Raw genomic sequence first — 26,937 nt, forward strand, 5'->3', positions numbered from 1 at the left:
CCTTCACCTGGCATCGATCCAGACGATGCGCCTTTCCATGTAGTCCACGGTCAGGCCATTCGGCCAGCCGCCGTTGCCGGTTTCCCTGTGGATCGTGCGCCTGCCCTCGCCGCTCATGGATGCCGCCTCAATCCTGGGCAGACTGGCGTCCCAGTCGGTCCAAAATAGGATACTGCCAGGAGAGAAGGACCCACTTTAGCAGGGACTCGGGCCGAGGCTTTCCAATATCACCACGCACGAATGTCAGATCCAGAGGAGAAGGTGCGTCCCTCACTCCAATACTATAGCAACACTACAATTCAAAATACTACACTAGTTTTAGTAACCCTAGGCAGCTACTATGCATATTGATTCATGTGCTATTGAATTTCAACTGTATTTTTGTATAGCACAATTATCATCAGTACATTTCTACTTGTGAATTATGTCCATAGTTCCTGTCTATAGTATATTCCATTTACATATAATTAAGGTATTAATTATTTCTGCATTTGCTGCTTTTATGCATTTCTGGTTAGATGCTAAACCGCATTTCATGCATTTCAATCGAATCTAATCCCTGCCCGCTCACCCGTCACGTGGATCCAGGGCGATGGCGCGGGGGTGCTCCACCTCCCCGGCCAGCAGCGTGGTCCTCATTGTCCCGTCCAATCTGGCCACCTCGATCTGGTCCAGATTGCTCTCGACCCAGTAGATGTTCCCCGCAATCCAGTCCACGGCGAGGCCCTCCGGAGTGGCCAGCCCGTACTGGATCACCACCTCAAAGCTGGTGAGGGCTGTTCGGGACAAACACGTTTACATTTTTGCATTATCCCACCACTACTCTCATCCATGCAATATCTATATCATATCTACACATTGTGCAGGACCCAGTACTTATTTCAGTTTCACATCTCCTAATGTATACCCTTCCCCACACAAGGCATTTCTTTTATTTCTTTTATTTCTGTCGGTATATTTTGATTTCCAGTATACATGGTTTATTTGTATCTTATCCTTTATTTTGCATTTTATTTCTATTATAACTATTTGTGAACTTTTCCACCTTGTGATGCTGCCGTGACAATTGAATTTCACAGTTGCGGGATGAATAAAGTGTATTTTATCCAATTTCTTGTGCACGTCAGCATCTCACACAATGATCTATTTCACTTTGACAATTCGTTCACTCTGATCCAGCATGTATTATCACGATCAAGAGTGTTGGTCCCAATTGAGTTGGGGAGATGGAGGCTAGAGGCGCACACATAAAGCACTTGATGTAGCAATAAAAGAATTGAAAGACTTGCTTGACGCGCTGGTGAGCAGCTTTGGTGTTGCCATTCGGGAGGTCTAGGCTGTGACGCTTTATCTATTTCATTTTATACAACCTTAAGTCGGCAACACCAGTTGTTCTCGTGAGAGGGCTATGAAAAATATCACAAAATAGGACGGGCTGCATGTTCTGGTGCAAAAAGGAGTCTTTTCTGTAATGGTTGGCGGCCAGTCCCTTGCTGTTCTGTTTTTGTTCGAACCAGTTTTGACCGCCAATTTTCTCTGCACCAACTTGTAAAAAAATTATATATAAATGCACCCTCTCTTTTCATTATTTTCCGGAGACAAACAACTGCCGTGCATACTAAATGCGATTTGGGGCTATGCTTAAAAAAACAAAACACTGTACTAATAGCTCTAATTGTCAGCTTTTACCCCAAAGCGGTCATCACACAAAATTAGGCACAGCCCTGAACACTTGAACCACACATACAGTGCAGTGCAATAAACCTTTTTTTCCCACTTCTACTAGTACTTCTTTACTTTTTACCTTTTTCTTTATTTATTTATTCTTCTAGATGTCATTTATATTTTTTGTCGTATTTTTATAGTTGTATTGTTGTGTTGTGTCCTGCTTTTTAAGGTTGTTTGTGTCCGTTTGTGATTCCACTAAACCGGAGAGCTGCTATCTCTAAATTTCGTTGTACTTTGCGTAATGACAATAAAAGTCTTGAATCCTTGAATCCTGAGAGCTCCCTTTCAGCACGTCGGTAGAGTATTTCTTCTCCCTAGTACAACTTTTAAGATGCCAAAGCAGTTTCAGGACAACGCAGTAGGAGGTGATCTACGAGTTCATAATGTCTCCCATCCATCCCCCCCTTCTTCCCCCCTGCATTAGCAGAGAAAGTTCCAGGGCTGGGAACTGGAACGGCGGCGTGTTGCGCCTCCCTCCTACGCGGCGTCGGTGTTCTGGCTGCAGTCACGCACAGCGAGAGCTGAGACAAATGGGAAGAGACAAAGCCTTCCGTATGCCCCCCGAGCGCTGCGCCGGGAACACAACCTTGATTGGCAAGGAGACCGAGGGGGCGGTGGGGGGATAGGCCGGCCGTGACCTGCGAGATTTATTCAGGGTCATGGCGCTGCCGCCGCCGGATTGCGACTGCTTGAGGAACCTTACTTTCCATTTCAAATGAATAATCGACTTCTGGGCTCAAAGCAGCGGAATTACCTCTCCACTTTATCGCGGCGCATCCTTGATTTCTCTGAGCTTATAAATCGCGGGGAAACAGGACCCGCCCGTCTCACCTCCGTTGTCGGACAGCTTGCCCCGGTAGATCCTGTCCTCCACGACGTCGGTCCAGTACAGGGTGCTCTGGTTGAGATGGAAGTCCAGGGCGATGGTGTTCCTCAGACCCGGCACCAGAACGCTGAACTCCCCCTTGTGGAGGTCGATCCGTCTGATCTCATGGCGGTTGGAGAATATGATGAAAGGCTTGAAGGGATCTGTTGTGCAAACAAATATATTGTCAGCATTTGACGAGAGCATGAGTCAATATCTCACTTAATTTGTCCCTTAAGGGTAATGCAGTCGTGTTAGGGCATTAAGGCACTGTTAAATTCACATGACAAATACGTATTTCAGCTGCAAAGTGAGTCTCCAAGGGGTCTGTTTATCTAAAAAGATAACGCCTTCGGGATTTTTCCTCCCTTTTATTGCTACAAGTAGCAGCTTCAGAGCGTACCCGCTGACCGACTCCCACAACTACTGCCTTGCGAAATACTCCCATAAAGAGTGCGTTCATTTCTTTCGGGGCCAAAAACTAAATTTGCACTTTAAATATCCCACGCAGAGTTTGGAATCAGAAAAGCTGGAAAAACGTCCTCATTGGAGCGCGCTCACCAATGCTCTTGCAGCTCTCCATGTCAGACTCAAGCTCCCAACCCTCGTAGCACGAGCACTTGACGCTCGACTTCTCCTGCTCGCACTTCTGGCTACACTTGAGGTGTTTGGCGCAGAAGCTCTGGATCTGGCAAGTCTGGTTGTCGCCTCCCAGCTCCATGCCCAGGGGACAGGAGCACATGAAGCCCTCGCCGGGGATGATGCTGCAGTTGTGGCTGCATCCGCCGTTGTCCAATAAACACAAGTCTGCAAGAAGAAGGGGATTTCAAAGAAAGAGCACAAGTAGTTTGGGAAGTTTAGTGCGGTTTTAGGAAAGATTATGTTAATCAGATTAAAAAAAAACAAAAAAAAAACGAACAGTCTTATGTTCTCCCTTATGTGAAGACTCTCCCGCGTGCCAATATAACACCGTACCGCAAAGTTTTTCATCGGAGCCATCTGGACAATCGTCAGTGCCGTCACACAGCTTCTCGGCGGGAAGACAGATGGTGTCGTTGGTCGCGCACACGTGGTGGGACAACTTGCACACCAGGGCCTCGCAGTTGTCCTCGTCCGAGTTGTCCTCGCAGTCGCTGTCACCGTCACAGACCCACGCCTTGCTGATGCAGCGAGCTGGCAAGATCGTAAATAAAAAGAAAACATCAGAAAATCTGCTCGGGCTGCACAGATTTCATGGACACGCACAAGTTTTTAAGGGCACGAGGGCTGAAATGGATTTGCCCTCTGCTTCTTTCTTCTTTCAATTTATCGTTCCGAGGCCATTAATAAAATAAAAAAACATCCCCGGCCCGAGAGGAAATTGGAGAATTAGAGAGCTCAAAATAGAAACAGCTTGCAGCATCTGCTTCGAGGGTACACACCTCACAATGAGAGGCAATGTCAACCTGACTCTTCAGCTAAGTTTGGCTAAAATGTCAGGAAACAGAAGGAACAATCGCGAGTTTGCATCTCAATTCAATAGAACATAGCGACATGTCATCTTTTGTATAAATAACTGCAATAAACTGCAACTGCAGTATACTTCATTGTATACAGGGGATTTCTTACACGCTGTCTATATTTCTCCAGGGATTAAATAGCACCAGCAGCTTAACCCACCTGAGTCCCTGCAGCTGAACTTGACCCCCGGGTCGCACATGTGCGTGACCCCCTCGCAGTTGTTCTCGTCGCTCAGGTCCATGCAGTCGGTGTCGCCGTCGCAGCGCCAACGCATGGGGATGCACAGGCCGTCCATTCGGCACTGGAACTCGTCCACGTGACAGCCGCCTGGCGGTCGGGTAGCTGGGAGGGAGGACCGGGGCGGTTAGTGAAATAAGAGCGCGGTTAACAATACAGACTTACATTTTTTTTGTTATGAATTTAAAAAAAAAGAATGGACTGGTGTTCCAGCCAGATAGATTGTGATGCTATTTTATAAAATTAAAGTCAATACACAGATTGACGTAGGAAACTATTAAAGGCGCCGCTGAAGATGTGGCCGAGCTCAGCAAGTCCAGACTTTTGGCTCTTTAAGTTCAATAAACACGGAAAAAAAACAAAAAAAAAAACAATGGAATGGCTTGTTTCTTTTTCTTTTAGTTCAGGTAATAACTAAATGAGAACAGGCTAATGAGAGCCTGGAAAACACACATACAGAGCACAGATTGCTCATTAAACCAACAGGTCATGCTGGGCCTTGTTGTTGCATGCTGGGACCTGACAGCAGTTGGCTGAGCTCCTGCATGGATCAGCCAGTCCATTAACCATTCGAACACACACAGAGCACCGGGTTTTATGTTTCCAGGCGAACCGACTGCCGGCGGAAGTGCACGACGCCGCTCTGGGAAAACCATCCCGGCTGTTATCGCGGACGGTTTAACCGCCAAAAAACATTCAGAGGCTGCGGAGCACGACAAACTTGCTCTGTTCGGATTCCGACAAAATTTAATTTGCATGTTTGTCGATGGCTGCGAAATGGTTTTAATTACCGTCCGACCGCTAGACATGGCCACATCCTGAGAGGAAAACAAGAACACAAAGGGAATTTGTACCACAGGGTTATTCTTCTGGGGGTGGGGAGCTTGATGAGGGAGGATCTGCTCGATTACAAACAGAAGAATATAAACATGCTGGAAAACAATGATGAGACGCAATCCCAGCCTGTTCCCCACAAATCTCCGGAATGCAAGCCCTCCTTGGACAGAGAATGAAACCTCACCCTGGTTGGTGCAGTTGGCGTGAGTCTCATCACTGTAGTCTCCGCAGTCATTGTCACCGTCACAGGTCCAGTATTCTGGGATGCAGCGGCCGCTGTTGCACTTGAACTGGACACTGGAGCAGGAGTGGCTGCAGCCCGCTTCATCGCTGTTATCCCCACAGTCATTGTCTGGACACACACACACACACACACACACACACACACACACACACACACACACACACACACACACACACACACACCCTTGTTTGTTACAGTACAGCTTCAGATTGAGCGTCATAGCCAGCTGGGTACTTCTTTTCGCCCACTCACCATTATCGCAACGCCAGTTTATGTTGATGCAGCGGCCGTTAGCGCAGGTGAACTGGGTGAGCGGGAAGCAGGTAGGATAAGCTGGTGAGAGACGACAGAGAGAAGTGGTTGTGAAATGCAATATTTTATATCGTTTTCCTCGCAATTTCGTGTGCCACTCGGGCGAAAACAACGTTAGCAAAAGGCTCACCGCACGAGTCCGGCTCGTCCGACCGGTCGCCGCAGTCATCGTCCAGATCGCACGTCCAGGAAATGGGGATGCAGCGCCCACTTGCGCAAGGGTACTGGTTCGGTGGGCACGTGCGAGCTGACGGGAAATAAGCTCCAGCGTCATAAATGCTAACATTAATCACCGTAAATGGCATCAACTTCAAGCAAGCGCCAGCTGTTTATAAACCCGCCCTGTGGTTTCATGGACCGATCTTTCTTAAAAGAGACACGACTGCGGAACTTCCCCGGCACGTACCGGAGCAAGTGGTGTTGGATTCGTCCTCATCGTTGCCACAGTCGTTGTCGCCGTCGCACAGCCACCGCAGGGGAATGCAGCGGTTGTTCTGGCATTTGAAACGGTCGGCCGGGCAGGTGTGCTGGTCTGATGGAGGAGACAGCGGAAATCAGTGTTTCCTTTAAACTCCACTTTTACACTCCGTGCTCACCGCTAACTAAAGCTAAAGCTAAAAATCAATCAGTTCAAGGCTAAAGAGAAAAAAGGCAAATGGGAATTTGGCTGTATCACACAATCTCCAGTTTGCACTCTGTCCACTCGCATTAGCAAAGACCTTTAAACAACATTGTGTTTATCTGTGTTTTGCTGCGTAACCATGACAATGACGTGGCACACTTACGGCAGAGCTCCGGGGCCTCGTCGCTGTTGTCCAGGCAATCGTTGTCCCCGTCACACTTCCAGCGCTCTTGGATGCAGCGGTTGTTCTTGCAGGCGAACTCGCCCGGCTGGCACTGCGGCGGGGGCACGTAGGAGGGGTTCGCTGGGGGATGAGATCACGGACATGAGCAGAACCAGATGGTTGCCGCTGAGACCTGAACTGCACGGCCACGCCGAAAACAAAAGCCCTTCTCGTGGCCCGGTCAGGGTTCGCCCGGTAACACCCAGATATGTTCTCACGACACAACCAGGAATCTTTCCCATTTCACCATGATCTTGAATCCAATTTTCAAACCGTAAGAACAAAAAGTACCTTTGCAAGTGACGTTGTCCACGTCCAAGATCTGGTCATCGGCACAAGCGCAGGACCTGCCGTCTGGGATGGCCAGACACAGACTGCTGCAGCCTCCGTTGTTGACCCGGCACGCGTTGGAGCCTTTGCAGAGGGACCAGAGGTATGACGGACACCGTTTAGCTCATTTCAGTGAAATTCTCCGTTGAGTTAGATGATCGGACAAACCCCGGTTTACCTTGTTGCTGTTGCGCGTCGTACACTCTGATCTCGAAGATAGGCGGCCTCTCGCTGCGGAGGAGGGTGACCGTCTTGGTGGTCTGGTCCAGTTTATAGATGCTGCCACCGCGATACTCGTTCCAAAAGAGGAAATTTTTGTAGTGGCACAGGCCGAAGGCATGGTTAAGCTCCTGACCCTCATAAACAACCTGTTTATAAATGAAAATTCATTGAATTACATTTCTTAATTGAGAATCAAGACGTGAGTCCAACAGCATGGGTGGAGGGGAGCCATTGCAAACCTTCCGTTCGGTGGTGTTGAGATAAACCATCTCGATCCGGTCGTAGTAAGCGTCCACCCAGTAGAGTATCCCCTCGGGAATGTCCAGGCTCAAACCGTTGGGCCAAAGCACCGTCTTGCTCGTCAGAAACACTTGGTGGTGGGAGCCGTCCATCCACGCCTTTTTGATTTTTCCTCGGTTACTCTCTGTGGGATCCTCCTCCCAGTCCGTCCAGTACATCCACCTGGGAAAGAGAGAGAGAGAGAGGGAGCGCGAGAGACGAACGGTCAAAACGCGACGTCGGATTTAGCATTGCACGTCCTAATACAATATGTTCACTGAGGCGCGGCAGAAAAGCAACAGCAGCAGAGCATTGAGACTGGATTAACAAATCTGTCAATAATGCCCCGGCCCCCGCCGTCTCACCCGTGCTGGGGATCCACCACAATGGCCCGCGGGTGGCTCATCTTTCCCTCAATGAGAACCTTCCGGGTCTGAGAGGCCTTCTCCAGCCGGGCCACGCTGATGGTCTTCTTGGGCCCGTCGTCTGTCCAGTAGAGGTTCGCCCCCATCCAATCCACCGCCAGACCCTCCACTGTGTGGATGCCTGCCGGATCAGCCGGAGACAACGGGGTTGAGAAAACACAAAAACACGAGGATTGGGAGGAAAATGACATGAGCATAGAGAGGAAATTAAGAGGGGAAAAACCCTGTTGGGATTTTTCTTTACACCTCAACCCTTCACCCTAACCAGGTTTGTATACACACACACACACACACACACACACACACACACACACACACACACACACACACACACACACACACACAGAGTGTGATATGATATGTATATCATATCATATCAAATCATATCATACATCTATATGTAAAAGCATGTATATGAAGCATGCATGTATGTATTGTATATCATATGTATATATACATATATAAATGTATACACACACACACACACATATAGTTTATTAAAATTGTATAATATTCATCATATTATGTCTAAAAAACACAAGACAAAGCTATTGGGTGTACAAACAATTCTAAATATGTATAATAATATGTCAATAATTTTGAATAAAAAGGAGGTTTCTCTATTTATTTCTATTTATATCATTTTAAAGTTTCTATTTCTATTATTTAGGTTTATTAACATTAACGGAGTCTGGTCCAACATGCACTGTGGTATACATCCCGGATGATGAAGTTTTTGAATTTGAATCTGATTCAGAGCCATTTTTCGCTCGTACCTTCTTTGAGTATGGTGTCTCTGTCGGTGCCATCTATCTTCTGTCGGCCAATAATGTAATTGGTGGCATCGGCAAAGTAGATGAAATCGCTAGCGGCGTGGAAATCCAGAGCTCGCGGGTTCATTAGGTTCTCGATCGGGATCATGTATTCATCTTGTACCTTGGCATTCATATCCATACCCCTGATGATTCCGGGACGACCCTTGCCGTACACCAGGAATAACTCATGGTCCGGTTCTGGAGATAAAAGAGAAGATTCAAACTCAATAAATGTCACCGCTTCTACGAGCCATTTTTCCCGACCGTCATCAATCTGTCGGGCTGACCCATTATCTCTGCCGAAATTAACAGGGAGGTTCCCGGCGGGGGCTCATTTATCTCCATACTCACTTTTGCAGGATTTGCCGTCACTTCCGAGGCTGAACCCAAAACGACAGCGGCAGGTGCGGGTCTTGTGGCTGTTGCTCAGGAGGCAAATGTCAGAGCATCCGCCGGCCTTCCCGAACTGGTCTAGGGCACATGCGTGGCTGCGCACTGAGAACGGAAACAAACAACAGAAAATCGGTTGATGGGTGGAGCCCGGGGACTAAAGATAATCGTAGACGCTAATCGGACGATTGGCCGGCCCCTCGCTAGTGCACACCTTGTGGTTGGCGCCGCTGGTGGTACACGTGCAATGCAGCGCCCCTGTCCACGCGGGTCACCACCTGGAAGTCAGAGCTGTTGAAGCGGTGGACGCGGATCACGCTGGTCTTGGGGTTCAGGTTGGGTTCATCAGAGTTGGTGGCGTACAGGTAGTTCTCAAACACGGTCAGGCCGTACAGGTGCTCAATCTGGAATAAAGCGTTTAAAGGTGGTCTATTGTTAGTTATGTGAATATCGTATAGATAAATAATGCCTTTCACTGATGAATCACGCACAATGAAACTATTTGCTGAAAATGTAATTTGACAGATTCTGAGGATGAGGGAAATCTTTGTACGATTAAGTAATAAAAGCAGGTAAGGTAATAGCCAAAGAGCATTTATGTAAACCGATGCGAGGCGGCATAATGGTTTCTCTCCCCATCTGCCATGTAACACAGAGAGAGGCTTTGATTGAATAAAAGTCTATTCACCGAAAGGCCCCTCAACTGTCAGAGAGACGTATGGGCTGGGATAATATCATCAGCCCGGTCCCAAACCCCGTCCCCGCGTGCCGCATTGCCGCCCACCTGCCTTCTGCAATATACAGAACTCGTTCCGATAAGATTGTTTAAGGCGAGCTTTTGATTAAGCTGGACTACGATGTGAAGCAAGGCACTGGCCTCTTACGGAATTCAATAGAATAGAACAGAATGTGCCGTTAATCGACTCACAGAGCGGGAAATTTCAATATTCTTGTCATTTTTTCAGAATACATTTTTTTTAATTAAAATAACAAATTATTAGATAACAACAATATTAATTATTTAAAAAAATCTAAATAAGTATTTCTAACAATAATAATAATAATAATAATATCATCATTATAATGATTTATTTTGAAAGATTATGATTATAATAGTCTCTTATTTTAATTTAAAAATATATATTTTATATATATTAGATATATTAAAATTGCCTTATAGTGTGACAGAGTAAATGGTTGTTTTTTTTCTAAATGCAGCCCTGCAACTGATAGACGACCGGTCCAGCGTGAACCCTGCCTCTCGACCAATGATAGGCTCCAGCATCCCAGAGAAGGGGAAGATAATGAATGAGTGAATGAATGAATTAGAAATTATGAAAGTTCAATCAAGCAAAGCAATAAAACGGATTTATCCTAAGGAGAAGTAAATCTGTGCGTATACACTGGATACAAGAGTCAGGATATGAGTAAAGGAAGTTACCCACACACAGGGTATATAATGTGTCAACCTGTTGATAACTCCGGGGAGGGGCGGGGGGGTAAAGTGAAACATTGATGACAAGAATTTCCGCTGTAAGTTTCGTTTTGTGTCCACGAATTTTGACGCCCTTTTGAAAAACCTCACCAGCAGGCCCTGGATAATGGTGTGCCTGTTCCTGCCCTCGTAGTCGACCACCTCGATGTAGTCCAGGTAAGCGTCGGCCCAGTACACCAACCGGTTGACCAGGTCCAGCGTGGTGCCGTGGGGAAAGACGATCTTACTGTCCACCAGCTTGGTGCGGTTCTGGCCGTCCATGTCGCAGCGCTCCACCCTTGGTGTGGTACCGTAGTCGGTGAAGAACACCTTCCTGCGTCGGGGCAGAGAAGGGATTCGCTCAGAGGAAGTTGTTAGCATATGTAATATTGTTGATATTGGCTGTCTGAGTAACCCCAATTACTCATGGTCTTAATGTCTAAAAGCTATTTCCACTTTTCCCAAACAGAGAAGTGAAACTATGGGTAAAGGGAACCACATTAAATACGAGCCTGTCAGCATCGAGACGCTGAAATAGCAATCAAGCAAGTGCTTATATGGCACCCAGGAATGTTCTAGGTTCCCATCTGGCGCAAGAGCTTTGAATTTTTTGGTGACATGCTCGGTCAGCACGATTTTGGAACCTGAGGTTGAATACCCTGCCTAAATGTGGCTAAAATGGGTAACGTCAGGTCGAATAGGTAACAAATAAGAAAAAAGGGAAGTACGGACCCCATGGCGGGATCCAAGGCGATGCCTTTCGGGTTGTACAGTTCTTGGTCCAGCAGCGTCACACACGTCTGGCCGTTCTTGTTGCAGACAAACACCCAGTCGTCCACGTCATCCACGAAGTAGAAGTTTCCGGTCAGCCAGTCGATGGCCATCTGCTCCACATCTGAGGGATGCAGAGCGGAGGTGGGGGGACAGAGACAAACAGAGCAGAAATATTACAAATCTGAAACTAAAAACAGTGCAGCACAAGAACATTTAGTCTTCCTCCAATATAATCCCTCACTTCGTGATTCTTGGCCATCTCCTCCGGGGCTTTCACACTCAACTCCTGACCTTGAAGGCCCGGCAGCTGCTTGAACCCCCTTTCCAGACGGTCTCTTCTTTCTTACATTACCAACCCACGTCACGACTTTGGATTTATCGTGCACCTATACGTGATCCAATCCAAACAGAGTACAGCTAATCCGCCGAAATTTAACTAAATGATAAAATTGTTCCGGAGCAAAAAAAAAAAAAAATTGTTAGTTGTTTTTCTAAACAGAAGAGAGCATGATGCAATTGATTTTACCTCCTGGCCTGGAAAGTGGCGTCACCTCATATACACACCCTCCTGCAATTCTCCTGGAGTGAAAAACTTTCTATATACTCTTGTTGGGACAAACCCTATTTCATAAGACAAAAAGGTAATTTATTACCAGTGTATATGTTGGTAGATATTTTGGATTGGAGAGTTTGGCTTAAACCCCTTCCAATGAAAGCATTTTGAAGGACTTAAAAGTTTGACAAACTAAAGATGTTGGACCAGTCAGCTGTTATTAGCTGTTAGCTATCAGATATTAGCTGTATATCTGTCCTTCATTCCTGCGACCCCATTTAATTGATGTTTAGATCCTTCCACACAGAAGATTTTGCAGCCCAACATGAGCTTACCCTCCTTAGGAGGAGACAGAAGGGGGTGCCTTGAGACGATCTCGCATCTCAGCTACGCCGACCGCAGCAAGATTTGGAAATGGTCCCTCATACCATCCTGTCTGAGAACTGCTGCAAAAAGAAAAAGGGCCGGACCACGGGGAGACACAGCAGTGGGCAGAGAGGGAACTCGGAGACACGGCGCTTCCCATACTGCTACGTGTTTTAACAGCTGTCGCGACACTTCATTTCAAAGGGGAGCAAGTGGATGTGCACGTTGCACGCATATATGTAATGCCGGAGTCGTAGTCCGCCCCGGTTAATTCGAGCAACTTTTTTTTTTTTGACATCTAACTGAAGAACAGCATCCACAGCGAGTTGGCGGGCGGCTGGTCGCAGCGGCGGCCATTCATAAAGAAAAACACGGATCCCAATCCTAGTGATCATATTGCTTGAAGTCGGAGTCAACCATATTCTACAAGAAAGTGCGCACACACACACACACACACATCTGGGCCCAATGTAGAAATCACCAATCCCCACATACCAAACACACAGACAGCTTCAAAAGAACAGCCCCACATGGGATCTACAGTATGCTTGAGTTACAATGCAAGCAGAAAAAGGCGCAAAGGCAGCGGAGTCACCGCTTTAAGTAAGAATAAAAAAAAAAAAAGCTGAAATAAAGTTATAATTATACTATAGGCAGTTTGGTTTCATCTGCAAGCCAGAAATAATTCATGAAGGTTAGCTATCTCAAAAAAAGGGAGGGGGGGTGACTAAAACTATGCGAGTTAACAAAACAATTCCCAAAGTCTGGAGGGGGAGAGAGCGTATAAAACAGGTCAAGATGTTTTATTAAATCAGAACCAAAATTCTGAAACTGAGAAGTGGAGGGGGGGGGTGTTTTTGAACTAAAAGGGACACCGATACTCCCATTGGTCTGAGTTCTAAACGCTATTCTTCTAGTAAAAAAAAAAAAAAAAACCCAGCTGGAAGCCCGGCTGCACAAGGCTCCCATTAGACTCCCATCCCGGAGTAGAGAACTTGTTGTGCAACCCGGTGACTATTCCATTGCGTAACAACCAGAACACTGGAAAGCCAGTCAGTCTGTTGACATCCACCCTCATTCAGCTTCTGGTAAGAGGAATGTTTGCTGGGAAACGGCGTGAACCCGCCGCTTTCTCCGCGTCTAATTCGGCTCGCCCCCCGTAACCCCCTCAACTTCCTGCCCTTGGTGCCAACCAGCGCACACTGGTCTGTTTACAAATCCACATTAACAATTCATTTTCCTCACAGAAGAACAGGCTTTCTCCACACATCGCCGCTGTCTCTTTAGATCTTCCCGTTTTTCGGTGCCTGGGCTTGACGGTGGCGCTGGAGCGTAACTGCGTTTCACCCCAAGTGTTATTTCCCTCATTTGGATGTCAGCACAAATATTCTTTTTATGAGTTAGAACAGATATTTTAGATAGAGGTCATTGTGTCCCCCACCACGCCCAAAGGGTCTCCGCTAATCAGCGCAAAAACCTCTCAACTCTCAAGAAGACAATTTTGGAGTTCAATGACATCGACTTGTCTGATGACAACAGATTACCGCCACTTTAAATGCAACGATACCTCAAAGACACCGCACTGGAAAATCCCCAGACGCGTGAAGTGAGCCCAATGGGTAATTCATTGGCACCCAAAAAAAAAAAAAATCTTGTGATAAATGCACCGTGAAATGATTCTGACAATCAAAAAGATCCTTCGGGTAGAAGAGGAGGTGTTCTTCGATTCAGGTAACGGCAGAGAGACCTGATGCGATTTTTGATTTTTTTTTTTTTTTTTCTTAACTTCAAGGATTCTGCTGGGAGGCGTATTCACAGTGAGATATCGAAAATGCATTTGTTGTGGAAATGCACGGGGGTTGGGGGGCAGAGAGCCCGGGAAGCGGGACTGAAAGATGGTCAGCAGGGGACGGGGGTCAAGATCTGGTCCGCCCCGCTGCGGAGTTCTGCTCCCTTTTATCTTTCTGGTCAGGGATTCACACGTGCTGATGGAGTGGGCAACATCTGGAGCTTTCAAGGCTCAAAGAAGCTATAAATTACATTGTTTGTGTGAACCCTGTGCCCCCCAAACACACACAACACACACACACCGGTCTCTGCTGGCTGTACATTTAGGGGTGCATCCAAGTCCTTCATCTCCTAAACCTGCTAAAAAAGGGCTTAAATAGGAGGCCTGGTTGACACCTTCACCTGCAAGTCAGGTTCACCTCTAATCTGAGAAGAAGTTAATATAAAGTTCAAATGCATTTAAATATTTAGAGGACAACTTCTATTCTATGCATAAAATAACTGATTCGAATAAGCGGCAGCGGAGTAATTTTCAGCAATGATTTGTCTCACTTGTTGCATCTGACAGCCTGGATTGACATGGAGAGAGAAATGAGGGCAAATCAGGAAGATACCAAACGAATGAACCACCTACAGCTTTAGAAGATATTACTTTGATAGGTATATTTTAACATTCATAATCATGCCCTACATTTAGCATCATGATAATAAACAAATAAAAAAACATTTTTTAAAAAAAATAAAATAAAAAATAAATATATATATATGTATATGTATATATGTATATGTATATGTATGTGAACAGCCCAGATGTGTGAATGAGCGATTGACTCATCTGGGGATGAACCCCGTCTCTCGCCCATTGAGAACCAGAATAGGCTCCAGCCACCCTTAAGAGCAGCACAAGCCGTGAAGATAAAGAATGAATGATATACATTTCTTTTTCAAATACGGTTGCGTAATGCACGCAAGTCGTTTGTATTGTCGTAAATCCTCGTCTCCTTTTTCCAATTTGCAGGCCCCGCAGAGTCGAAAGGGCTCGGGAACCCCTGCGTGACGGCATCGCTCACGGCTCGTATTCACCGCGAAGACACTGATAAAGACGTCACATGGACAGAAAGTCATTTTCTCAGTGGTGCCTGAACCGTACTCTCTCTCTTACCCATAAACACACACACAGGACAACAACGAAAATACCGTCAATCTACTCGCCCCGCTCACCAATGAGGTCTGGAACCCATTTAGGACCGTATCCTTACTGGTGCCCGACAAAGATGTAACGGGAAAATACATCACCAGTGTGAGAGGAAGTGGATGGCAATGATGCGCCAATGTACGAAAAGCAAAAATTAAAACCAGATGCCTGATCTCGGCGGAAATCTGGATGGCTACGAGTGCGCTGTGGCCTTTTTCCAAGGGCTATTGCTCAGAGCACGAAGGCAGGTGGTGGAGGAACGGTCTGTCCGCATGACGTCGGGGTATCGAACACATCAAGTGACATATTGGGGGGGACTGAATGCTATTAATAACAGCATTTGTCGAAATGTGCATCAATGGAATGTGTGTACCTTATACACAATTACACTAAGCGTGTAACCGGTGCCACCCATGGGAAACAGGATTTCTGTAAGCGCCTTACTCCCCGCTGGTGATTTTAATAGAAGTCAGCGTTGCTGCATGCCTATTTACATGTTTTAAAATACAGAGTAATTCTTTGACTGAGCTATCTATTTTAACGAGTAATGTAGAAAACACACACACACACACACACACACACAAAAATATACATATAATTGTGCATGCATACACACGCGCACATACACATATATATGTATATATATACATATACATGTGTGTGCATGCACATATATATGCATACATACATATATTCGCACAGAAAAACATATACATACACATACATATATATATATATACACACACACACATATATATCTTTTGTACATGTTTAAGAGTATATATATATATTTATATATATATATATATACACACACATACATATGTTGCATACAAATACATATACATGTGTGTCTGTGTGTGTATAGATATGCACATATGTTTATATATATTTATATATATATACATATACATGTGTGTGTCTCTCTACATATACACACATACACACACACACACACACACACACACACACACACATATATATATATGTGTGTGTGTGTGTGTGTGTGTGTGTGTGTGTATATATATATATACTGTATATATATGTCCAAAACTATTTGTTCGTCCATCCAAATAATTGGAATCAAGTGTTCCATTCTCTTCAATGGTCACAGGTGTATGAAATCAAGCACCTAGGCATGCAGACTGTTTTTACAAACATTTGTGAAAGAATGGGTCGCTCTCATGAGCTCAGTGAATTCCAGACTGGAACTGTGATAGGACACCACCTGTGCAACAAATCCAGTTGTGAAATTTCCTCGCTCATGGTCAACTGTCTGCTGTATTATAAGAGCATGGAAGTGTTTGGAAATGACAGCAACTCAGCCACAAAGTGGTAGGCCATGTAAACAGACGGAGGGGGGTCAGCGGATGCCAAGAGGTCGCCAACCAATCAGTGGCTACAGACCTCCAAACTTCATGTGGCCTTCAGATCAGCGCAAGAAGAGAGCTTCATAGAATGGGTTTCCATGGCCGAGCAGCTGCGTCCCATCACCAAGTGCAATGCTAAGCGTCAGATGCAGTGGTGTAAAGCACACCGCCAATGCACTCGAGAGCAGTGGAGATGTGGTCTCTGGAGTGACGAATTGCGCTTCTCAGTCTAGCAATCTGATGGATGAGTATGGGTTTGGCGGTTGCTAGGAGAATGGTACTTGCCTGACTGAGTTGTGCCAAGTGTGAAGTTTGGTGGAGGGGGGATTATGGTGTGGGGTTGCTTTTCAGAAGCTGGGCTTGGCCCTTTAGTTCTAGTAAAAGGAACTGAAAGCTTCAGCATACCAAGACATTTTGGGAAATTCCATGCTCCCAATTTTGTGGGAATAGTTTGGAGCTGGCCCTTTCCTTTTCCAAAATGATTGTGCACCGGTGCACAAAGCAAAGTCTATAAAGACATGGACGACAGTCTGATGTGGATGAACTTGACTGGCCGGTGCAGAGTCCTGACCTCAATCTGATAGAATACCTTTGGGATGAATCAAAGCGGAGACAGAGCCAGGCGTTCTCGTCCAACATCTGTGTGTGACCTCACTAATGCGGTTCTGGAAGAATGGTCAAAAATTCCCATAAACCCAATTCTGAACCTTGTGGACAGCCTTCCCAGAAAAGTTGAAGCTGTTATAACTACAAAGGGTGGACCCACGATATATTGAGCCCTATGGATTAGGAATAGGATGTCACTTGAGGAGAACAAGTATTTGATACACTGCTGATTTTTCAGCGTTTCCTACTTACAAAGCATGTACAGGTCTGTAAAGTTTTATCATAGGTGCTCATGAACTGCGAGTGACGGAATCTCAAACAAAAATCCAGAAAAACACATTGCATGACTTTTAAGTAATTAATTTGCATTCTATTTTATGACATGAGTATTTGATCACCTACCAACCAGTAAGAATTACGGCTCTCACAGACCTATTAGTTCTTCTTTAAGAAGCCCTCCTGTTCTCCACTCACTACCTGTATTAACCGCACCAGTTTGAACTGGTTACCTGTATAAAAGACACCTGTCCACACACTCAGTCAAACAAGCTCCAACCTCTCCACAATGGCCAAGACCAAAGAGCTGTGTAAAGACATCAGGGATAAAATTGTAGACCTACACAAAGCTTTGATGGGCTAAAGGACAATAGGCAAGCAGCTTGTTGAGAAGGCGACAACTGTTGGCACAATTATTAAAAAATGGAAGAAGTTCAAGTAGATGGTCAATCTCTCTCGGTCTGGGGTTCCATGCAAGATTTCACCTCACAGGGCATTAATGATCACGAGGAAGGCGAGGGATCAGCCGAGAACTACATGGCTCGACCTGGTCAATGACCTGAAGAGAGCTGAGACCAGAGTCTCAAAGACAACCATTAGTAACACACTACGCCGTCATGGATTTAAATCCCGCAGCGCATGCAAGGTCCCCCTGCTCAAGCCAGCACGTGTCCAGGCCCGTCTGAAGTTTGCCAATGACCATCTGGATGATCCAGAGGAGGAATGGAAGAAGGTCATGTGGTCTGATGAGACAAAAAACTGAGCTTTTTGGTCTCAACTCCACTCGCCCTGTTTGAAGGAAGAAGGATGAGTACAACCCCAAGAACGCCATCCCAACCATGAAGCATGGAGATGGAAATATCAGTCTCTGGGCATGCATTTCTATAAAGGAGACAGGACGACCGCACCGTATTGAGGGAAGAATGGATGGGGCCATGTATAAAAATATCTTGGCCAACACCTCCTTTCCTCAGTAAGAGTAAGAGCCTCAGTAAGAGCCTTGAAGATGGGTCATGGCAGGGTCTTCCAGCATGACAACGACACAAAACACACAGCCAGGGTAACGAAGGAGTGGCTCCGTAAGAAGCATCTCAAGGTCCTGACGTGGCCTAGCCAGTCTCCAGACCTGAACGCAGTAGAACATCTTTGGAGGGAGCTGAAAGTCCATATTGCCCAGTGACTGCCCCAAAACCGGAAGGATTTGGAGAAGATCTGTACGGGGGAGTGGACCAAAATCCCTGCTGCAGTGTCTGCAAACCTGGTCGAGAACTACAGGAAATGTCTCATCTCTGTCATTGCGAACAAAGGTTTCTGTACCAAATACTTATGACATGCAATAAAAAAGCAAATTTCTTAAAAATTATAGAATGTGGTTTTCTGGATTTTTGTTTTAGATTCCAACACTCACGGTTGAAGAGTATCTAAGATAAAAATTACAGACCTCTACATGCTTTGCAAGTGAGAAAAGCTGCAAAATCAGCAGTGTGTCAAATACTTGTTTTCACCACTGTGTGTGTGTATATATATATATGTATGTATACACACACACACACATACATACATACATACATATACATGTATATATATATGTGTGTGTGTGTGTGTGTGTGTGTGTGTGTGTGAATATACACTATCATTATTTTACTATTTACTATTATTTTTGTATATATGTACAAATACATACATAGATCTATATTGATGTACACACACACACACACACACACACACACACACACACACACACACACACACACACGCACGCACGCACACACACGCACGCACACGTACGTACGTACACATAGTACAGTGCTGCAACATGCTTCCTCACTGTAGTTATTTCTGTAGGCAATTCCTGCCATTGTACATGGTTTGGATGGTTTTATATACCTGCACTGCTTGCTGATGGAAAAGCGAAAAAAAAAAAACAATAATGAGCTGTCGCATTTCGCTGTCACGACCACTGTCGCAGTTGTGCTCTGTGACTTGGAGACATCTCGTCGCCGCGTCCCAGACTGTTGCGAAACACACAAGGACCGGACAAAGAAGCCCCGCACATGTTTCCAGTTATGTCCAAAAAAATAAATAAATTAGTGAACAAAAAATAAAAAATGTTTTGTAACCACAGGATGGGTAAAACAGTCAGATGTTTGAGTCACCGTCTGTCTCTAACTGGCCAATGCGTTTGAGGGTGACCTGACTTGACAGGACCTGAGACGGATGAAGGAATGCAGGGGCTGCTCAGGCTGACATAACCCAATGCAGGAATGTAAATACCATCTGCATGACCATGCACTCCCTCACTCGCAAACACCCATTAAACAGACCGCAATTCACCCCCGACGGTCTTTTCTTCTCATTTTATCACTGCTGCGTCCCTCTATATCAACCTCCACAAGACACACACACACACACACGCACATACGCACCATCTTCCCACAGACCACTCGGCAGAGCTGTGAATCCAAAGGTCACAGCAACAAGCCAATAACAACGAGCTGCGCGCGGGAAAGTGCAGATAATCACCCATGAAAGCGTGTTTTAAGGACATTCGGGTTCGCTGGGGTCTTTAAGTCTTGTGTCTTTTCCCGGATGCGAGCGCCAACATGACCGCCGTCAGGAGTGGATACCAGGCACCTTTTTAAATAATTTCACAGGATTCGCGTCCAGCACACCTATTTTCTCCTCTTGTTTTTCCCCTTGTGGTCAGACGTTCCATGCCCGGGGCTCATTCCCAAGGGAAAGCTTCCCACGCATGCCGATACAAACACACACACACACACACACACACACACACGAACAAACCCACGCCCTTGCTTTCATGTTTTGTCTATGTTACTGCCCCCATTCTCCGGAGTGTGACGGCTTCGTCAGTTGCGGCGAAAACAATAAAATCGCGTCAGCGTTGTGTAAGCAAGTCTGTCAAAGAGAAGCGTTCACATGATGAGTAGGACTCTGTGTGTGTGTGTGTGTGTGTGTGTGTGTGTGTGTGTGTGTGTGTGTGTGTGTGTGTGTGTGTGTGTGTGTGTGTGTGTGTGTGTTAATCCGGACAAACACTTATGGCTTTCATGAAACTAATTAAATCCTGCCATCCTCTCCAACCCAATTCTCTTCCATACATTTTAGGATGACAGCCCTAAAATGTATCTGGAAAAGAGCAATAGAATTTATTACTTGTTTCCAGGTTTCTCAACAGCCATTAATCAGGTGTTTCTGTTCGTCCGGCCGCCTCGTATCCGTATCCATATCACTGAAAGCCAGCAGCGCACATACGGCCTCTGTGATTGAGCGGCGTGCCACGGCGCCCCCCTTCCCTTCCCTTGGTTCTACAAAGATGAAACCTTTGGGAAAAATGAAAAATAAAGCCGGACTCAGCATTTCTTCGGGGGCACTTTCATGCTGAAATGAGGCCTTGCGCTTCCTCGGCCTGAGGTAGAAAATGCAAATTTGACCATTTGATCCCTCCGGCAAAGTATGGACAGGAGGAGCTGACAACTCAACCCCGAGGCATCTATTTCACATTTACTGCCTGCCTGGCTGGCTGGCTGACCGCTTGGACGCAGCACATTTTGCAAGGGGATTGATTCCCGTTCCTGAAAACTCACGGTGCAGGTTGATTGAAACGTTGATAGTGTGGATGTTGGTGACGGACTTCAGGTCCGGGATGCTGGCGCACTTCAGTTGTGTGGCGGCGGGTGTCTCGCCCACGTCAATCCAGCAGACGGTCTCCTCGGCGTAGATAAAGTCCATGGCCATCGCCTGTTTGGTGGGGATGTAGGGCAGTCGGGAGGAGGAGCCGCTCAGGGGGCTGCAGCGGATGTCGTGGAGGTTGGCAATTAACAGGATGGGCAGGCGATCCACTGGCTCTGCCGTGCAATGAGGGAAAAAGTTAAATACAGAATGGCGAGGCAGGGAGAGGGGGCTCTGTTGCTGTTTTTGCATCTATTTTTACCATTTTTGGCTTTGCATGAGCGGTTGTCCGGCTGCAGCAGGTAGCCCTCCACACAGCTGCAGGTGTAGGAGCCCTCTGTGTTTGTGCATGTCTGACTGCACGTGCCGTAGACGTTACATGCATTGAAATCTAGAAGGGGAGCAGTTTTTAATATACATTTGTTTGCATTAATGCTCAGACTGCACCAAAAGTACGATGCCACGGGCGCTTTCTTGAAACTCACGCTTATTTCCCAAAGCAGGATGAGATATATGCTCACCTTTACAAGTCTTTCCGTCCGCTGCGACCTCGTAGCCGTTGGCACAGTAGCATTTGGGGCCATCGTGAGTCACCGCACAGTGATACTGGCAGCCATGGGTGGCACAGGCCGGCACTCCTTCTGCAAAAGGCAGAAGGGGGAGAAACGCCAACCATTAAACACTCCCGAACCACAGAAATTCTCTCAGGGGGTCGCGAGACAGATACTAGCAGGACAAGCATTCACTTATTCCACTTGGGCCTCGGTGACCGCCCGCTTCATCGCAACTCACTCAAGTTGAGTTCGTCCTTTTCAACAAACGTTTATCTCAAACGTAATTAAATCGAGATCCGTCGCTGACATGATATATGACAAGGGAGGGTATTCACATTGCCGGACTCCCGCGGTGCATTCACCTCTGGCTCAGATGTGGAGGGCAGGGGCCACAGCACGTGCACGCTAATCATTTACGCGATGGAAAAAAAAAAAAGACCCGAGACAAAAAAAGGAGTAAATATCAAGGAGAACAGCAGGTTTCCGATCCCTCCGATAAATGCACTTCAGAGTCAAATATAAAACGGGGAGACGAGTGTCAGTACAGTCGTGGCGAGGGGAGAGCGATCGTATGAAGCCTGTGGCACACTGGGGCACAATAACCCTTTTGTTGCGACCCCGCTGAAAGGAAAAAGACCCCTAAAAACAAAAACTATGGTCCGTGTCGAATCCATTCAGCGGGGCTCTGACTAGAGGAGATGGCAGGAAACTCGAACGCGAACACGCTCCCGTTTTGTTCCGTCCAACGGTCTCCAAATGGTGGTGGTGATGAGGGCTAAATTTGTTTTTACGTGATCGTCTCAACGTTACGTGGATATGGAACCATACAAAGTACTCAAATTACACAGAATGTAAACATAGATATTAAGTAAACTGAAAACTAAAGTAAATATGTATATATTTTTTGCCGCTCTGCCACCTTTGGTGCATGAGGGTGTGTGTGTGTGTGAGTGAGTGTGTGTGAGCAAGAGAGAGAGAGACTCTGAATTCCAGTGCAAAGCACTTTACTGAAAATGTAACAGAGACCATTTATCGTTACTATGCAATGGGCTTCAATGAGATTACACATAAATAACAAAGTTCTGTATTTAATAGTATTATTTCACTGTCTGGCTCCACATTTGTGACATGCTATTGTAATACATTTTTGAGGAAAAAAATAATTTAAAAAAGCATGATAATACGCAAGGATTACTGTGGGGGATGGAAAAAAGTTTTTCTTGTTTTAAGGGAAGAAGGTTTTTCGCTGCCCACTAGAGGAGGCGGCAGAGAATTGAGAGAAAAATTGAAAAGGTAAGAACGCCGCAGGACCTGTTGGAACTGTCGTGGCAGGACGTCGGAGTTTCAAGCGGGTAATTTAAGAACAGACAGGACGGATTACACTGTGAGACGGCAGAGGACCAAACCAGTGGCTCGGTCAAAGGCACTGATCAGAATCAGAATCAGATCCCGTCACTGCACGGATGAGAAATATAAACTTTCACTTCGACGCGGCTCTCAGAGGGAAAATGGTGAAAGGTCGAAGTTTGAGTTTCAGGGTCATAAAACACCATCTCTGTCAAATATCAAGGCAGGAAAAAATTAGAATAACTAATGACGGCATCCATTTATAAGCATATAGTTCTTTCTGAGTTTTAGAACAAACAATGATCTGAATCGAAACAATGGAAACTAGATCTAAATTCTGTAAGAGAACAAAATTAAAATGAATGGAAACTGAATTAAGAGTGCTTCCGGTAAGATGCCAGATGCACGCCGTATTTGGGGTTTCCCGTCACCCTGAGTGGGGAAATGCGTTCCTGCGTTCGCACAGCAGCGCCGCCACGGATTTACAACCCCGGCGTAGGAGTGTCCAAGAACCCGTGACTCAGCTCTCCGGATTGTAAAAGTCTGGAAAACAACCCAAAGAAGCAATTCCAGAAAAACAAAGATTGCACGGACAAACACGCGGTTTCCTCTTTACAGATTCGGGTGCAAGGTTTTTTTCAGTGTGGTTTTTGAACGCGGGAAGGCAAGGGGGAAAAAAAAGGCTTGGTACAGCACTGTGATGGGTGAGAAATAATCTGTTTACGTCGGTCAATTGCCAAGTCGAGCATGTGGTGTTGTCTCTTTCACTCTCTCCGCTCCTCCACTGAATGCCTTCTAAACAAAATCAATATCCTAATTATCTAACTCTACTTTCTCTGGCTACAAGTGAAAGCCAACCTCTAGCTGTATACTCAAGCTTTCCCACCATGTGTCATTTTCAAAAACAGGTGATTCCCATGGCATTCCTACCTTTGTGCATTGCGGGTCTAGGGGACGCGTCCGCACACGCCCGCCGCCTGTGCGCTACCCCGTCGCGGCTTCGCCACAGTCCTCCGTCACAGTCCTCCGTCACATCGGCTCAATTGTTACTTGCGATAACCATTACCCAAACACAGAGACGTTTTGCTTGTACCGACAGTTGCACCCCTTGTTAGAAAACTCAATGCAATACTTGGTTCTGGACAATCCAAGTCAAATGCATTTATTTTATTTAAGTGCTCCAGAAAATGTCCTGCTTTGTTTATTTTGAGAAATATTTCTGCTCCAGATGGGAACCCCCCCGCCCCCCCCTAAACTTCTAGAATGCCGCATGTAAAGAAATGCAAAGGGATTCTTTAAGACTTTCCACTAATGACTCAGCACTTCATCTGCCTTGACATTAATGCCGGGCTTACACTTTATGATTTTCCAGTCACAGACTTAAAACTGGAAGTCGGAAGGAAAGCTTAAGAGTCGTAGCGGAGTCTTACTGGAGCCTCAGCGCGCTCCCGTCATCTTGGATGATAAGTGTAAGCTGGCAGTCTTGCAGTCTTAGTCTTTGCTTACAATAGCAAACATGTTTGATATTATCGTGCATCTTTGTGATACGTCACCGTACAGACTGAATGAACAGCCAATGAATGAGTTCCAAAAAGCTCAGCTTTGAGATGAGGGGTGATACGTCTTCAAGGGAAAAAAAAAAAAAAAAAATCAAGTCCAGTTGCTTGGATAAGAAGATTTTGATTACAATGTTGTTATAGTGTTTCCCTATTAGTCTTTTCAAAACCTTTGCAAAGAATTTACACATAAGATCCACAGTCTTTAGTCTCAGTCTATGCTGAGAATAAGCCGAGACTTAAAACTCTAAAAACTAGTCCTTGGATGGGAGCTAGTGTGAGATGATAGTTTTACATGAGTTTTTTCAAAATCTTTTCAAAGCCTTAAGGTGTAAGCCCAAAAAGTTTTCCGCACGGCATGTTCCAACGTATGTATTTGAGGGTATATTCCGGTAAATGCTTCAATCCAGGCCGCTGACCCCAGCGGGTACTTTGAACTGCACTCAGGGAAGATAATGATGTGTATATTTAGGTATGTGTGTCGGCCCGGGGAGGCCGTGCCGACATAAAAGTGTATTTGCGGGAGGTAATTTACAGCTGCGCAGTCAAAGAGGGCAAAGTAGCCGTATACAAACATGAGCAAAGGGGCAGAAGTTTGAGTAATGAGCAAACAGTGGCAGCACGCTGCCAGACGCCCAGCTCTGCGCACACACTATAACCTACAAACAGACATGACATGTATAACTCGAAAACCAGCCGCTGAACTGATTTAGGTCAAGTCCTTCTCGACAACAGAGGGAAAACCAGAAGTCGGACGATTTTTCAACCAGAGGGTTTATGACACGGGAAGGGCAGCGCAGCTTAATTATTTAAGACTCGCCCATTAGAGGAAGCGTTATCTTTAAGACCAAAAAAAAAGGGAAAAAGCCCTTTGTGTGGAAACAACATTGGCGTGACAGACAAACTGTTTGAATCCCGCTTGCAAAGTCTTGCAAACTCCCTCAACATGCAAATTTCTTCTGAAAAAGAAACTATAAGTCTCTTTGTTTTACCCCCCCCCCCTCCCACGCCTTAACCGGGCCCCTACTCGTCATGACATTCACACTTCGCAAACCAGATTTTTTTTAAAGAGAGAGACGGAGAAAATCAAAACAGACGTTACCCACAGTTCATATTTTGAATTGAGTCGGCATCGGGTAGACGTGGGTGAGCCGAACAACACGCCGCTATTAATGCAAAACCCTATGGTTATTGGAATAAAATTTTTGAGCTCCCTTTAAAACACATTAGCAAGTCCAGATATTTAAAAAAAAGACTCCAAAAATCACAATCTCCGGTAAACCTTTCCGACTTCAAAACCCTGATCTAAACTCATGCAATTCTGAGAGGGTTTGCTTTGTTTTTTATTTTGCTTTGTGCACATATTTTGGCATAATGTTTAGTGAAGGGACTTTCCATGCCTTTTAATAGGGCTAAATAGCCCCAATTCATCCATATTTACAAAACGTGGAGACTAATCTTATCCCATGGCACACACTGAGAAAGGGTTGAGGAAACGTGTCACTCTATGAATATGTTGAGTGGACTTATTTCAGGGAGATAAAATTCCTGCCTCGCTTCGCGCCCCTCTCCAACTGCCCTCGTCAACAGCCCCGACGGAGCTACCTGGACACACCGAGTGACAAAGTGTGCTTTCAGCCACTGGCACCAGGTAAACTTGCACAACAACCTGGCAGTGTGTACCAGCAAACACTAAAATGGTTGTGCAAGACAGGACATTCCCTGCAACGGGGTTGGGGGGGGTTCGCAAGCAGCAACACCACAACTTACAGACACGCTGCCAGTGTGTGTGCGTGTGTGTGTGTGTGTGTATGTGGTTTAACGGGTGTGTTTGGGTGTGTATTTTGAGGACTTGAGCATGTGTTTGGGTGTATGCGTGAGAGCACATGAATGCACATGCCTGGCAAGTGGACCGATGGTTTGCTGGCTATTCTATTGGGACGATCACTGTGTGCGATGTGTCGTGTTTTTCAATCAATCGGGCTATTAGTTGAACTATAACTGCATGATAACTAGCTGAAGGTTAGCTGAGACCCGCTCTGCGCCAAATTCATACTTTCCTATTCTTCCGCCGAGCGTGTCCTGACCGTGTCACCTGGCAACACTGCAGAATACGTAAGACTGTGAGATCGTGCAAGAATCGCAGGGATCCGATACAGTACAGTCTTGTCTGCAAAAGCAAAGCCCGCCTTTTCATCAGTCCAACTTGCGCTTCTGTCTGGCTGACTGCCCCGAAAATTAAAACACAAACAAACAAACAAACAAACAAATAAATAAATCGACAAACAATTTATCAATGTGAGTTACAACGATTCATTGGGCGTCATCAGAGAAAAGTGAGCCTTCCGCACAAATAGAAAAG

The 26,937-nt window shown here is 45.9% G+C and overlaps 1 protein-coding gene across 1 annotated transcript in view; it reads right to left on the reverse strand.

The window, feature by feature from the left end:
* LOC147214346 (low-density lipoprotein receptor-related protein 1-like) overlaps nt 1-26,937 on the reverse strand; it is an 87,450-nt gene that overhangs the window by 34,207 nt on the left and 26,306 nt on the right. Inside the window, exons 4-26 of the mRNA XM_086141589.1 lie at nt 21,640-21,759; nt 21,381-21,509; nt 21,034-21,294; nt 11,236-11,398; nt 10,615-10,837; nt 9,244-9,433; nt 8,991-9,134; nt 8,601-8,837; nt 7,765-7,945; nt 7,360-7,582; nt 7,077-7,266; nt 6,860-6,982; nt 6,509-6,649; nt 6,130-6,255; nt 5,854-5,970; nt 5,664-5,744; nt 5,352-5,519; nt 4,253-4,435; nt 3,569-3,766; nt 3,155-3,400; nt 2,560-2,757; nt 572-776; nt 8-172 (exon numbers count right to left, since the gene is read on the reverse strand). Of these exons, the coding sequence (XP_085997715.1) occupies nt 8-172; nt 572-776; nt 2,560-2,757; nt 3,155-3,400; nt 3,569-3,766; nt 4,253-4,435; nt 5,352-5,519; nt 5,664-5,744; nt 5,854-5,970; nt 6,130-6,255; nt 6,509-6,649; nt 6,860-6,982; nt 7,077-7,266; nt 7,360-7,582; nt 7,765-7,945; nt 8,601-8,837; nt 8,991-9,134; nt 9,244-9,433; nt 10,615-10,837; nt 11,236-11,398; nt 21,034-21,294; nt 21,381-21,509; nt 21,640-21,759 (4,012 nt within the window). The remainder of the gene's footprint in view (nt 1-7; nt 173-571; nt 777-2,559; nt 2,758-3,154; nt 3,401-3,568; nt 3,767-4,252; nt 4,436-5,351; nt 5,520-5,663; nt 5,745-5,853; nt 5,971-6,129; nt 6,256-6,508; nt 6,650-6,859; nt 6,983-7,076; nt 7,267-7,359; nt 7,583-7,764; nt 7,946-8,600; nt 8,838-8,990; nt 9,135-9,243; nt 9,434-10,614; nt 10,838-11,235; nt 11,399-21,033; nt 21,295-21,380; nt 21,510-21,639; nt 21,760-26,937) is intronic.

Source organism: Fistularia commersonii, chromosome 34 (assembly GCF_037954325.1).
Source record: "Fistularia commersonii isolate RoL2024-O1a breed Wild chromosome 34, RoL_Fcom_v1.0, whole genome shotgun sequence".
Classification (NCBI taxonomy): domain Eukaryota; kingdom Metazoa; phylum Chordata; class Actinopteri; order Syngnathiformes; family Fistulariidae; genus Fistularia; species Fistularia commersonii.